The 13,920-nt window shown below is 32.0% G+C and overlaps 2 protein-coding genes across 4 annotated transcripts; both read right to left on the reverse strand.

The window, feature by feature from the left end:
* Positions 1–1,315: 1,315 nt before the first annotated feature.
* Positions 1,316–4,673, reverse strand: LOC145112978 (scarecrow-like protein 33). Of its 3 annotated transcripts, none has more exons than XM_079049087.1 (3): positions 4,540–4,673; positions 1,790–4,160; positions 1,316–1,606 (listed from the first exon to the last, which is right to left on the reverse strand). In XM_079049087.1, exon 2 carries the CDS (start codon positions 4,136–4,138, stop codon positions 1,919–1,921), a length of 2,220 nt encoding a protein of 739 aa, XP_078905213.1. In that variant the 5' UTR covers positions 4,139–4,160; positions 4,540–4,673; the 3' UTR covers positions 1,316–1,606; positions 1,790–1,918. The 3 variants fall into 3 exon arrangements, with proteins under 3 accessions (XP_078905213.1, XP_078905212.1, XP_078905214.1); XM_079049086.1 differs by lacking the exon at positions 4,540–4,673 and adding an exon at positions 4,391–4,533; XM_079049088.1 differs by lacking the exon at positions 4,540–4,673 and adding an exon at positions 4,426–4,513.
* A 5,974-nt stretch (positions 4,674–10,647) lies between these two features.
* Positions 10,648–11,695, reverse strand: LOC145114128 (uncharacterized). Its single transcript, XM_079050132.1, has 6 exons — positions 11,671–11,695; positions 11,492–11,576; positions 11,247–11,385; positions 10,962–11,131; positions 10,734–10,854; positions 10,648–10,653 (listed from the first exon to the last, which is right to left on the reverse strand). Exons 1-6 carry the CDS (start codon positions 11,693–11,695, stop codon positions 10,648–10,650), a joined length of 546 nt encoding a protein of 181 aa, XP_078906258.1.
* Between the last annotated feature and the right edge of the window lie 2,225 nt (positions 11,696–13,920).

Raw genomic sequence — 13,920 nt, forward strand, 5'->3', positions numbered from 1 at the left:
AAAGTTTGAGAATAATAATTGAAAATTTTGAATGATATGTATGATTGTTTGTGTGTGTTTACTTAATAGTTAATACACTGAACAAATATTAATTTCAACTTATTATTTTTTAGTCCTTCAGTTATCCTTCTTGACACTTCCAGACACCCATCTTCACTTCAACTACTCAAAGCACTTGATTTTTATCTTGTATGTGTTTTAAGTCCAGTCAACAATCAATTGTTGTATATGGCTAAAAAGCGTTGTGTACGGATCACCACCCCTTTACAAATTCAATCGTGAAATAACGAACACAAATAAATTAAACCTGACTTATTCTTTCCAAGTTGAGATTAATAAAGGTACATGCTTTTCCGTTTTCTTGTTTATATAACTATTGTGTTTGTGGATTCCATTGTATCATATATAAAATACATAAGATAATTTGTGTATATGATTCATGAGTAAAGCAATGCAATTAATGAGTGCAAGTTGTGTAAAACAAAACAGATATCTACGGTTTCTTTCTTGTTATCGTTATGCTGATTTTTGTTAGAATGATACATGAATATAATGTCTTTGGGATTGGACTTTAAAGATAGATTAATTAAATAGACATAAAGATTAATTAAGTTGGGTTCGTTTCTTAAATCTCAAATAATACGGCATAAATAATAAAGAAGAAGCTTCGTTTTGTTTCACCACAATTGTCATATTTTCATCGGCCCGTTTTAGGTAACCGACACTCACCGCCCAATGTGTCAAAAACTCACCGTCTTTTCCTATCTCATTTTCTTTAACTCATGTCTATACAAAAATCAGGAACATGTTTAAGAAATTGACCATATTTTACACGGTTATTGCTATTAATTTTTTATTTAAAAAATATGATCAAAACTACCAAAATTGCTTCTAACTTCTAAAACCGCCATTTTCGTCAGCCTTGTTCAATTTTCAGACTCACAATACACCATCTTTTGCAACCCTAAGAATCTCAACAGTCCTCGCATTCATCTAGTACGTTACTTTCGTTTTTATAACTAAAACCTAAAAGTGCCTCTTGTAGACTGTCACGTACTGAAATTCATGCAACTCAACCATAAGATCAGAATTATCAAATTAAAGACAGTGAACCTTACAAGATCCCACCAGAACAATTTCAATCGTCAAACCAACCCTATTCCCTCTAAAGTTCCTAACAAATCCGATTCTTTTCATTAAAACTTTGCTTTATGGATTCAACCTCCTTTAACAATATCCCCCCCACTATGGAAGCCTACTGGTGGAGGTTGCAAAATTCCACACAAAGAGGTCTAGGGTTTTAAACCATGGCTCGTCCACCCCAAAATATCACTAGAATATTTGAAGCAACTTAAACACAAAATGAAGACTTCTGTTACAATGACACGTTCCAACTGGGATATTGTATATAACAGACCATGATATATATATGATCAATCCATGTTTTAAGTAAAAACTAGTTAATGACGAGATAGATATGATGCATAATTTACATGTAGCTCGCAAAACTGTTCCTTATAAGGTATTGTATGTCATTTTTCTTCTTCTTCTTCTTATAACCCACAAACAGACTTCCTGGAGAAGCAGCCACCACAGCAAATATCATCTGACAACATTAAACACCCATTAACTCAATCCCCAAACAACCACACATTTCACGATACTATACATGACATTTTTTTTAAATCATTGCTTCCAAAAATATATATATTCTTTTAAAAGTGCCACATGACTTATGAGAAGAGTCAAGTGAATTATGATTTTAGAGAGATAAAGAAACCACACATACCTTCTGTCAAGTTTCAAAACATCCACACAGGAGAGCTCCATTAAAGACGCACCCAAAGGCCAAAGGAATTCCCCCTTTTCATTCAGAATCAGCAACAGAACAGAAGACTCCTCCTAACCTAAGCTAAAGCTAAGCTGGGACCCAGCAAGAAGTAGCACGCAGAATCCTACCTTTCCATCCCTGTAACACCCATTTCCCATCATCATCAAACACAAAATCCTTATGATACCCTGCTTTCACCTTCCCCCTCAGTTTAGAAACAAAAGCCCTCTCCAAAGGTTTGATCTTGAACCCAGCTCTCAAATTCCTAGCTTGCCACTGCTTATAAGTCTCAGGCCTTTCCACCCTCTCACCACCTTCACATGCAATCACATTCAGAGCTTCACGCCCACAAAACTCCCTCTCAAAATTCAACCTCTCCTCATCTTCACGATCTAAAGTAGCATCAAACATATCGAACATTGAAGAGAAATGAAAAAGAGCCTCCTTGAAACGGGTCACAAAAAACGGAGAACTGTAAGATCCATTCACTACAGTCTGAACAAACACATCAGGCTTCATGTCCCTAATCAACTTAAGAACACCATCTCGTGGATTGCTCTCCATAACCGAATCATCATGTAAGTTCTTGAAAGAAATCAGATTGTTCACTGCAAGACACTCGTTTCTTTGTAGCTTCAGATCTTCAATCTTGATCAACTCCCAGTTTTGAATAGCTATTGCGTTATACTCAAATGGAACTTTGAATCTTGCACAATAGTTAGCTAAACGACGCCCTGTCTCCTCCACCCTTTCAGAGGGTCTAAAACCAGGGTCAGGGAGGTCTATTCCGGTGAATCTCAGCTTAGGTGGGCCCCCGGGCCTCTCTGAAAGATGCTTGATGAGAATAGGCCACTGACAACCATATGCAATACCAAAATCTACAATATGAAGAGTGGAATGTGATGAAGCTGCATCGTATATCATTTTTCCAGCAAAGAAAATGGCAATCTTCTTGAAAGGACAAGATGAGATATAAGACTGATAAGCTTTCAGCTTTTCAGAAGCTGAGATCTTTATGGTGCTTTTAGACATGTAAAGATGAGAACCGATGCCAGCTAAGCGTGCTTCAAGACCATTAGCAAAGATATGAGCTAACCTTTGTGGGGCATCACCAGAAGGGGAAGCGTGTTTTCTTATTTGGTTTAGTTGTTCGTTTGCAGTTATGTAATCATCTGTAGCAACTGATTGTGCACAGTTTACTAATAGAGTTCTAACATCTGTGGGTTCACCTGAGCTTCCTCCCCAAGAACGATCAATCCAACCACTGGTGTATCTATGAGCATGTCCATTTTGCTGTGATTTTTTGTTTACTACAGGCTTAGGTGGTTCTTCAGGGGCGGATGTGGAAGAGCATTCATTATATGTACCAGAAACGATTCTATCAAACATATCACACAGCTCGACTTCTTCCTCAAAAACAGCAGACTGTTTGCTACTCCTTTCTTCCTCATAACTGGTATCCTCACGATGATACTTTTTCCTTCCCCTGAATCCACTGAATGAGTTACCTTTTGTCTCCACATTCTCTTCCTTGACAACCACTTTTGTAGGAGATTGTCTTGGATTTGAAGGTAAGTTGTATTTGTCTAAATCGATGACTAGGGGTTTACTAGGAGGGAGGAATTTGCTAGCTTCCTCCATCCCTCTATTGAACTGTAAGATAGATTCGTTATCAGTGAATATGTTTTCAATGATGTGTGTGTTTACCATTGAATTCAATGTGCTGAAACCATCATTGGTAACGCTAGTGGTAGAGCCAAATGAAGACAACAAAGGGTATTCAAGAGAATGTGTTTGAGGAAGTGATGATGATTTGGCTTCAAGAGAATCACCACCAGGCCATTGAGAATCATTGGAGTTGCTACTGTTTGTGCTGTAGTCACTTGCGCTACTGAATAAGTTCTCTTCGGGGATTTCAACGTTTGAAGGAGGGTATTTCTCAACAAGGGCTTCATAGAAGGATTCCTCTGTTGCTTGTAGAGCTAAGGGGTCATGAAACATGCTCTGTTTAGCTTCCATATCCTCTTCCACGAGAATCTGGTTTATGTACCTAACAACACAATCTGAAAAGTCATCGGGGGAGTCTACTTGTGTGGACATGCGTGAAGAGGAATCTGAAGTATAGGGGCCAGAATTTGGTTCCCTGTTAGGAGCTTCTAAAAAGCTGAGATCTAAAGGTTCTTCTCTGAATCGGTATCCATTAGCAAGGCCTGGCGACTGACCAAAGATAGGCAAGATACTCTCATCATCCAAAGAGAAACTATTGATGTAATCAGAGAATTCATCATGCCGCGGTTCCATAATCATCGATGCTTAGTTTCCGCAAGTTCTGCATAAAAGAAATAAAAAAAAGTAGTTAGAACTACAATTTCTACAAACAACAATCAAGAATACACCAGAGATAAACATAAGTTATCTGAAAAAGAATAGGAATTCAACAACGCAACGCATATATAAGACCGTATACAAAAAGGATATAAAAAGCCCTAAAATCCAGCGATGGATCTAATTAGTAACGAATCAACCAAAATTAGTAATAAGAAACAGAAGAATCATTACCTAATTAACGCGAACTAAGTGCAAAAATCACAGACCTAGATAGAAACAGTTGTTTGGATGAAGGGCGGATAATATGAGATCTGGAGAAACAAAGAAGAAAGACTTTTCCCACGAAAGGGGTGTGAAATGGGGAGCCGTTGGTTGTGTACCTTTATAAACCGTGTCAACGAAGAATCAAGAATGCAGGTGAGTTTACTCGAACGTCGGCTACACCGGCTACAGTCAGTCGATCGTGGTTGTGTTTGTGGTTGTAGTCGTGGCCTCGTGGGTTTTGTTGACTTGACCTCCTCTTTCTTAGTTGACGAGAAAAAACAAGTGATAACATTATTTAAAAAAACTCAAGCCACTTTATCTTACCAAACCAACTTTTGACCATAAAAAAAAAACGATTATGGTTAATTTATTAAAAAGTAGCATTTTTACTTTTAAAAAAAAAATTATAAATATAAACTCAGGATTTTATGACATTAAAATTAGCTAAACTAGACAAATGTATTAAAGGTTCTTTAAACTATATGTAAGTTGTTAATGTATCTTTGGTTATTGGGATACTATTACTAACAAAAACAACCTGAGCAAGCTTGGTGAGATGTTACCGATAATTTCAGCTTTTTAAATGATTTATTTAGAACGGCTGAATATTATAAAATTTGGAATACTTTAGCAAGGAATTAAGAGCAAAACAAGCAATAAATTCTAACTAACACTGAATTATTTATGCTTCCCATGAACTATCCAAGTAAAAACAAATGCTATTATAAAATATAAAGCTAAGTTAAAAAATAAAGTAGGAGATGAGATTGTAAAGAAATTTATTTCATTCTTTGTGATAAAAACAACAAACATTTACAATACATATTACTCATTATTTAGGCTAAACAGTGTCATGAGGTTTTTGCCGTCGGCATTCCGACGTGGCATCTAGTGTCTGCGACAAACACCGACCTTTTATTCTTTTTTTTGTCGGCGGCAATATGCAAACGTCATACTATTGTTGATTTCTCTCTCTTCTTTTGCCGTTCAAATTCATTCTCTCACTCTCCTCATTCTACCCTCTTTTGCCAAGATTTGTCTTCCAACACCACACTTTAGCTTCTAGCAAAAATGATAAAAATGTCAACATCAATGAGGTGGAATTGTGTTGATACCGTTCAATCTTATATTTATAAAAGATGATGAAAGTAAGTTATGTTATGACAACTATACTCGTAAAACTCATAATAATATTTGTTATAATGTTCACTAATGATGGAGATAGATGAGAAAATATGTGGAATCTAATGGTCGTTCACTAAATAATATTTCATAACACTTCCCCTTGAATGACGATTGTATCATGTGTCGTTAAAACTTTAATATGTAAAATCTCATGGGAAAAAACTCTTATTAAGGAAAAAGAGTACATGATTAATAATAGGCATTGGAAATAATTGTTTTGTTAAAACTTTGCTAAGAAAACCTTATGGGAAAAACTTAGCTAAGGAAAAAGTAATATGCTTCCAACTCCCCCTATGGACACATCACTTGATTTCCTTGAAGTGTCGCATACTAATATTCCGCACCATCTTTTCACATTTGGATGTAGGAAGTGTTTTAGTGAATAAATCACCCAAGTTGTTACTTTGTTGAATTTTCTAGATGCTGGTGTCACACTCCTTTTGAAGATAATGAGTGAAAAAAAACTTGTGTGATATGTGTTTGGTTTTGCCTCTTTTGATAAACCCTTCCTTCAATTGGGTGATACAAGTCGTATTATTTTCATATAGTATGGTTGGAACATCCCTGTTAGAAATTAAATCATAGTTCTCACAAATATGGTGGGTTAAATTTCTTAACTAGATACATTCACGGATTGCATGTATTATTTTCTCTAACTTCTTGCTAGTGTGAGGTTTTTATATAATGTTGTCGTTCTAAAAAAAATCACAACTTGTCTCATGAATTACTATAATCTTTTCATGGTTAGAAGGATCAGCAACTAAAGTTTGTTTTTAACAGAATATCAAGAAATTGTTGTACCTCCACAGATGAATAAATAACCTATTTGGGATCGAGATTTTTTATGGATCGGATAAATATCCAGCATCTGCATAACCGATTAACTCCGCTTTTGATGAATTTGAGTAGTATAAGTATATATCTATTGTACCACGGAGATATCGAAGAACATGTTTGATTCCATTCTAGTGTCTTCTTGTTGTGAAAGAATTATATCTTGCTAATAAGTTTATAGAAAGGGATATATAAGGTTTTGTATTATTATCAACATACATTAGTGCACCAATAGCACTAGGATATGGTGCTTTGGGACCAAGAAGTTTTTTATGTTTTTCACAAGGCTGAAATTGGTCCTCTTGGCATCTAGGTGTCTTACCGCCATCGAGTTACTCAATGGATGTAAGTTATTCATATAAAACCTTTTTAAGAAACTTTTCTAGATAATTGGATTGATGCACAAAAATCCCATTTTTGTGTGCTCAATTTGAAGACCCAAACAAAATTTTATTTTACCAAAATCTTTCATTTATAATTGTTCTTTCAAGTAAGAAGTAGCATTTTTCAACTCTCCATGAGTTCCAATGTAACGTCCTGATTTTTAGAATATTTTATCATTTTTAAAATAATATAAACACCCATTTTTCATAGAATATAATCAAGGTGAAACCATTTGTTCAATAAACCAAAATCCATAATCAGAGTTATAAGAAAAGTATTGTGGAATCCCAAATCATAAAATTACATATGTGAGTGTATAGTCATGCCTTCACCTTCCTACGATTCGAAAAGTACTTGAAAACATTTAATCCACAACTTTAAGCACAAAGCTTTGTGAGTTTATCTCACCCCGACCGATGGCAGAAACGTCGGGGTTGCGACGTAAACGTTGGTTCATAGTTAAACAACATATATTGAATAATACCATGATTTATATAACATTAAATTCTTCTAGATTTCAAGTATGAAGAATTACATTGTTTAATAAATCCAAAAGAGATAAATATTAAATATAAGTTCAGCAAAGTGTAAGAAATGAACAAAAGACCTGATAAATTGGCCAACCATTTATTATAAGGAAATAAATCCTTCATCACACACACAAAGTGTGTATTCTTCCAACTCTTTAAGTTCCTGAAGATACATACATTTAAAACAATAAGTCAACAATAATGTTGGTGAGCTTTATAGGTTTAGACTCAATGTTTTTATAATCAAAAGTGTGTTTAAAACCAATGATTTATAAAAGAGTAAATTTCAATTTGTTTACACTTGTAATCTCATACAACTAAAAGAGTTTTTGCTTATTAATTATAACTTATTAAACATAGGCTATAACTAATAAGTGTGTTGTGCTGAATTTTTAGAAAACATTAATTGGATTAATAAGTATTTAACACTTAACCATTTGAATAAATCATTCTATTTTATTCCTGCATATTCTAGAATGAATTTATGAGTTCTAATATGCGCCTATAACCGAACTACGGCCGAGAAAGATGTGTCACGATCATCATCAACGCTTCATCGATGTTGTGAAATGAGAAAAGAAAGAACAATTGCGTCTGTTTCGTCTTGTCAGACAATGGTTGTTGTTAGCAACCCATGCAGGGCTATCAACCAGTGTAGATATCAATAAGTTACATGTTCCTCACAAGTTAATTGTTATAGCATAGAGGGTTTGTACTAACTTTTATGTTCTTAGTGGATGACGTGTTTCTCGCATAGTAAGTCCCGTATTTAATAAGTCTACGATTTTGTGCATATGCTTTACTCTCAAACTTCAATAAGAGTTTTATTGACTAACTAGTTCAAATCGTTCAAGAAAGAATATCAAGCTTCAAAACATAAATTATTAAGTTCTATATACTCAGAGTTTTTAAGCTTTATAATGACTTTCTAACAAAAATTGGCAGCGTAATGACCGCGTTTTGAAGAAATCCATATTTCAACCAATGTGAAATAAACCAATAAACATAGAATTTGAAACACAAACATACGAACTAAGAAGTTATTAACCGAAAACCATAATAAAATCGTTTCTAATATATTTTGATTCAAATGTCGTTAAATAATATTTGTTCACGAAATGATGTCATAATTTCATATATATATATATATATATATATATATATATATATATATATATATATATATATTATGATTTGATATTTTCCAAAGTACATATTTTTATAATTATTAATATATAAATTTGTGATCAAATCGTTATTTCATGTATAAACTTGATTTGTGGCTAAATTTTCTTTTAACACTTTGATATATACATATATGATATACATTTAGCTAAAATGTGAATATATATATATATATATATATATATATATATATATATATATATATTATAACAAGTGTTAAATACATTTAATGTTCAATTTTTATATAAAAACTTTTGTGAGTGATATTTATCATCATTTTTATATAAAAATCATTTATGGATTATTTTGACATCTTTTTATATAAAAACCCATTTTTACATAAAATCATATCCTTTTTTATATAAAAACCACATTTTGACTATTTGTGCAAATCTTTTAGATAAATATACCAAATACATATTTTTAACAAATAATCATGTATTTACATACTAGATTCTATTTCACTAAACGTATTTATTTGTCTATTTGTTATAATAAACAATAAATGTTTACTATTTTATTTAGCTAAAAGTATTTATTTGTCTATTTGTTATAATAAACAATAAATAAACATTCTAGGTTGGCATTGTATGTCTAACATATGATGTAAAACATTTGTATGTTTATGACAAATATGGACATTTAAAACATATCATTTTACATAAAAGAGACATGTGAACATTTATAAGCTAGTTATTCATCTAACAACTTATCCATTATTATAACTTATCCATTATCATATTATGACAAAATATACACATAACATGTCACATATTTTGTTTAGATGATTCCTAACATGTTTCTTTGAATTTCGACACAATTTTGAAGTATAATGACTCAAATGATCAAACAATATTTCAAGATCTTAGTCATGCAACCAAAACATGAAATAAACATATAATAGCATCACTCTTTCATATATAGCAAAACAAGTATGTATTTTCTCCCAAAATCATTAAAAACATAAAATGGGGCTATGAAAACTCACCCTAGATGTGTGATCTTGATCTAGGCTCGAGAATTTGTTCGTTTTCAGGAATCTTTCCGCGTCAAACCGTAATCCAACACCAAAGAAGACCCGTGATTGTTTTGGCTTATGAAAACCAATGAGAAGGGGGAGGATAGAGATGATCAGCTTCAACAAGACAAGGAAAAATAAACCTAAAGGAAGCCTAGAAAGTTGTCGTCGACAGTGGTAGCGAGGGCTGCTCCGACAGCCTCCTTATTGCTCCTTCTTTTCTATTTGGGAAAATGTCACTGTAGCACATTAAACTTTAGTCATTTGTCCACTTTGGTCACTAAACTATTTTTTTGCACAATAGACCATTAAACTCGATATTGACCTATCAATTAAACCATTATTCTCGAATTTAATAGGTTTCCCTGTAACATTGTTGATGTGTCATTAATAATCAGTTATGTTCAACAAAAAGAGATGCTCTCCCTTAAAATTGGTGGATGATATCCAATTAGACCTTCCAGTATACCATGCACGAGAGGCTCCGTGGTTGACGTGGCAACAAAAGTGGTTCGTGCACACCACCCCTATACATCGTTATCCTTCGTCTTTGTTGTCGATTGCGGTAGGCAGGACGAAGGAGAACGCCCAATCATTCTCTTCTCCTCTCTCTGACTTCTTCTTCTCCGACTCTTCTTTCCCTCTCTTCGTGGTCGTGGAGAGTACCCCGATTGTTTGGGTGGTTCGTGGTTGCTAATTTGGAAGCTCTCCACGACCCTTGCTCGTGGAGAGCATTATGGATGGCCTTAGTTTCGTTTAATTGGATTAAGCATAGATTTTCTTTTAATTTCACTAGTTGGTTTGAGTGGTGTATTGATCCTTGTAATGCTTGTACTCTGTAATTCTGTCTAGTGCCTTGCTAGATTTTTAATATATCTGTCGTTCAAAAAAATTAAAGTATTTGATGGTGTAGTTTTTCAATCACTTATTATAACAAATATAATAAAAATAATAAAAGAAACTAGATTACAACCCGCATTAAATGCGGGGGAACGCATAAAAAAGTACAAATCGTTGAAGGACATATTTGTAGACAACTTTTTATGTTAAAAAGAATTGGTTGCATTAATGGGTTAAAATGAATTTATTCAATTCTTCAATACATATATCAAACAAAATTAATATCATAAAACAAAATAAGATATGAGTTGACGATTAAAAAAATTAACGCTACCTTTGATATCTTTTCCATCAACCACTGATTACCACGATGAATAATATCTTTAACGTAACGGTCAAACAATACAAAGGAAGCAGACCCAGTTTCATATTGAACACGAATTACGACCCTCATCCTAAAAATTATAAAATGAAACTTTAATGGACAATGAAATAAAATTGGGAACATTTGAATATAGATTAATGGCACAAGAACTTTACAAATGTAAAATTATGAACTTACTTGCTGTAAACATCAGAAACTCCACCACAACCATCACAAGTAAATGGTTCATCATTAGTATCATCATCATTTTTACTTACTTTTTTTGAACAGTCACGACAATAAAAGGAATACCAGCCTTCGTTTAAATCAAAATCGATGACAATAGCAATGATGGACAAACCAATTTCCTATTTCATAAATTTTTTAAAACATATATAAATTTTTTTTCATATATATATTCATTGTGTTATGCGCCATAAATTTATAAAATTAATGGAAAAATATTAATATTGTTAAGTATACATCATTGTAATCTGGAATATCATCAATGTTCTTCATTGGAAAACGGATGTAGTAATCCTCTGCCTTGACCACAACAATATTGGTGTTAAGTTGTGTAGTACTAATGGAAGACTCAACATTCAAATCCATATCAACAATACTACATATAAGAAGAAAAAATGAAGAAGCTAAACAATATAAATAATTAATGATTAAGAATAAGGAAAAACAAACATTAAGCTATTAATTAATGATAAAAGATATACACTTTTTTGAATTCTGAAATGTGAGACATGTTATCATTAATATACAATCTCGACCCAAACAAATAGTTATCCACTTGAGGCTGACCTGGAAATAACAATTAAAGTTATAAATTAATTTATCTTATAAATAAAATATTAATGTAATGACATGGACATTTATAATAAAAAAATATTCTTACCACCCCAAGTTTTGAGCTTTTCCATACGTAGGAGGATGATAACACTTGCATTATAATTTTGATGTAAAAAAATCATTTTACAGCAAGTATGTATAATAAGTCAATATCAAAAGTACATTGCCTTTTTTTTACCTTTGGACAAAAAAGCATATGCTGATTGAGAAACACAGACACAAACATATATTAAATAAATATATGAATATTTCCCAAAAAAGTAGTTTTTACTGCAAGGGTAAATAAGTCATTTTGAAGAAATAATATATGTAGACACAAAACCTTTCGGAAAGGTACTCCACTTTTACTTTTCTTTATTTCTATTTTCATCCGATCCAAACACATAATCAAATCTAAACACAGAACTAATTAAAATGAATTTTACATCATCAAATACAAACACAGAATCCAATCCAAACACACACACACTGAAACACAAACAAACACACAACAAGGGTAAATAGGTCATTTTACAAAAAGTATGTATAATACGACAATATCAAAATTACATTTGCCTTTTTTTTACCTTTGGACAAAAATGCATATGCTGATTGAGAAATACAGACACACACATATATTAAAGAATATACAAATCATTCCAATTAAAAGTAATTTTTACAGCAAGCCTAAATAAGTCATTTTGAAGAAATAACATATGTAGACATTAAACCCTTCGGGAAGGTACTCAGTTTTTACTTTTCTTTATTTATTTTTTCATCTAATCCAAACACATAATCCAATCCAATTAACACAATACTAATTTAACTGAATTTTACTTCATCCAATTCAAACATAGAATCCAATCCAAACACACACACACATACACGCAAACACACACATACACATAGAGAGAGAGAGAGAGAATAGAAAATTCATTTATCAAAAACCTACTAATAAGACATTGATACATATACCGAACATATAAACTATAATCAGATGTAAGAAATTAATCAATAAATCAAAAAAAAAATGTTAACCTTATGAAGCTGGTATTCGAAGGTGATGCTGCAAAGTCCAGATTTCACGAAATTATGATAACAACTGAATTAGATTATACTTATACATAATTTTGAACAACGATTTTGGAAAGGATATGAAGAAATTAATACCGTGATTCATATCATACTATTTTGAATTCTTTGATTTCAAATTCTATAATTATGGAAGGTATATACAAATTACTTGATTTTAAAAAGGAAGAAACCATATTTATGTTTTGACAATTATGTTGACATTTATTTCATTTCAATACATTCCAACTAAAAATTTCAGTCGCCATTAATAAGGTTTCAACTTTCCAAACGTAGTCAACTTAATTTAGTTAATATTAATTTTATTTTATTTTATGATGACATCATCAAAATGATCCAATGGTTCAAATTAATCAAGGAAACACAATGAATGACCATGATTGTTAAAAGCGATGTCATCAAGTTTCTCTTTTAATATACATAGACACTAAACCCTTCGGGAAAGTACTCCATTTTTAATTTTCTATATTTATTTTTTCAACCAATCCAAACGCATAATTCAATCCAATTAACACAGAACTAATTAAACTGGATTTTACTCATCCAATCCAAACATAGAATCCAATCCAAACACACACACAAAGAGAGAGAGAGAGAGAGAGAGAGAGAGAGAGAGAGAGAGAGATAATAGAAAATCCGTTTATCAAAAACCAACTAATAAGCCATTGATACATATACTGAACACATAAACTATAATAAGATGTAAGAAATTAATCAGTAAATCAAAAAAAAAATTGCTAACCTTATGAAGCTGGTATTCGAACGTGATGCTACAAAGTCCAGATTTCACGAAATTGTGATAACAACTGAATGAGATTATACTTATACATAATTTTGAACAACGATTTTGGAAAGGATATGAAGAATTTAATACTGTGATTCATATCATACTATTTTGAATTTTTTGATTTCAAATTCTATAATTATGAAAGGTATATAAAAATTACTTGATTTTAAAAAGGAATGAACCATATTTATGTTTTGACAATTATGCTGACATTTATTTCAGTTAAATACATCCCAATTAAAAATTTCAGTCACCGCTAATAAGTTTTCAACTTTCCAAATGTAGTCAACTTAATTTAGTTAATATTAATTTTATTTTATTTTATGATGGATCATGAAAATGATTCAATTGTTGAAGTTAATCAAGAAAACACAATGAATGACTTTGATTGTTGAATGTGATGTTATCAAGTTTCTTTTTAATATATATAGAGATACT

This window comes from Lactuca virosa, chromosome 5 (genome assembly GCF_052849685.1).
Source record: "Lactuca virosa cultivar CGN04683 chromosome 5, Lactuca_virosa_CGN04683_v6, whole genome shotgun sequence".
Lineage (NCBI taxonomy): Eukaryota > Viridiplantae > Streptophyta > Magnoliopsida > Asterales > Asteraceae > Lactuca > Lactuca virosa.

Coding starts and splice junctions, on each gene's coding strand:
- LOC145112978 (XM_079049087.1), bottom strand. CDS start 4,138: ATGATTATGGAACCGCGGCATGATGAATTCTCTGATTACATCAATAGT.
- LOC145114128 (XM_079050132.1), bottom strand. CDS start 11,695: ATGGAAAAGCTCAAAACTTGGGGTG. Junction 11,577..11,670: donor AAAGCTCAAAACTTGGGGTG/GTAAGAATATTT, acceptor TGTTATTTCCAG/GTCAGCCTCAAGTGGATAAC. Junction 10,855..10,961: donor GTTTCTGATGTTTACAGCAA/GTAAGTTCATAA, acceptor TATAATTTTTAG/GATGAGGGTCGTAATTCGTG.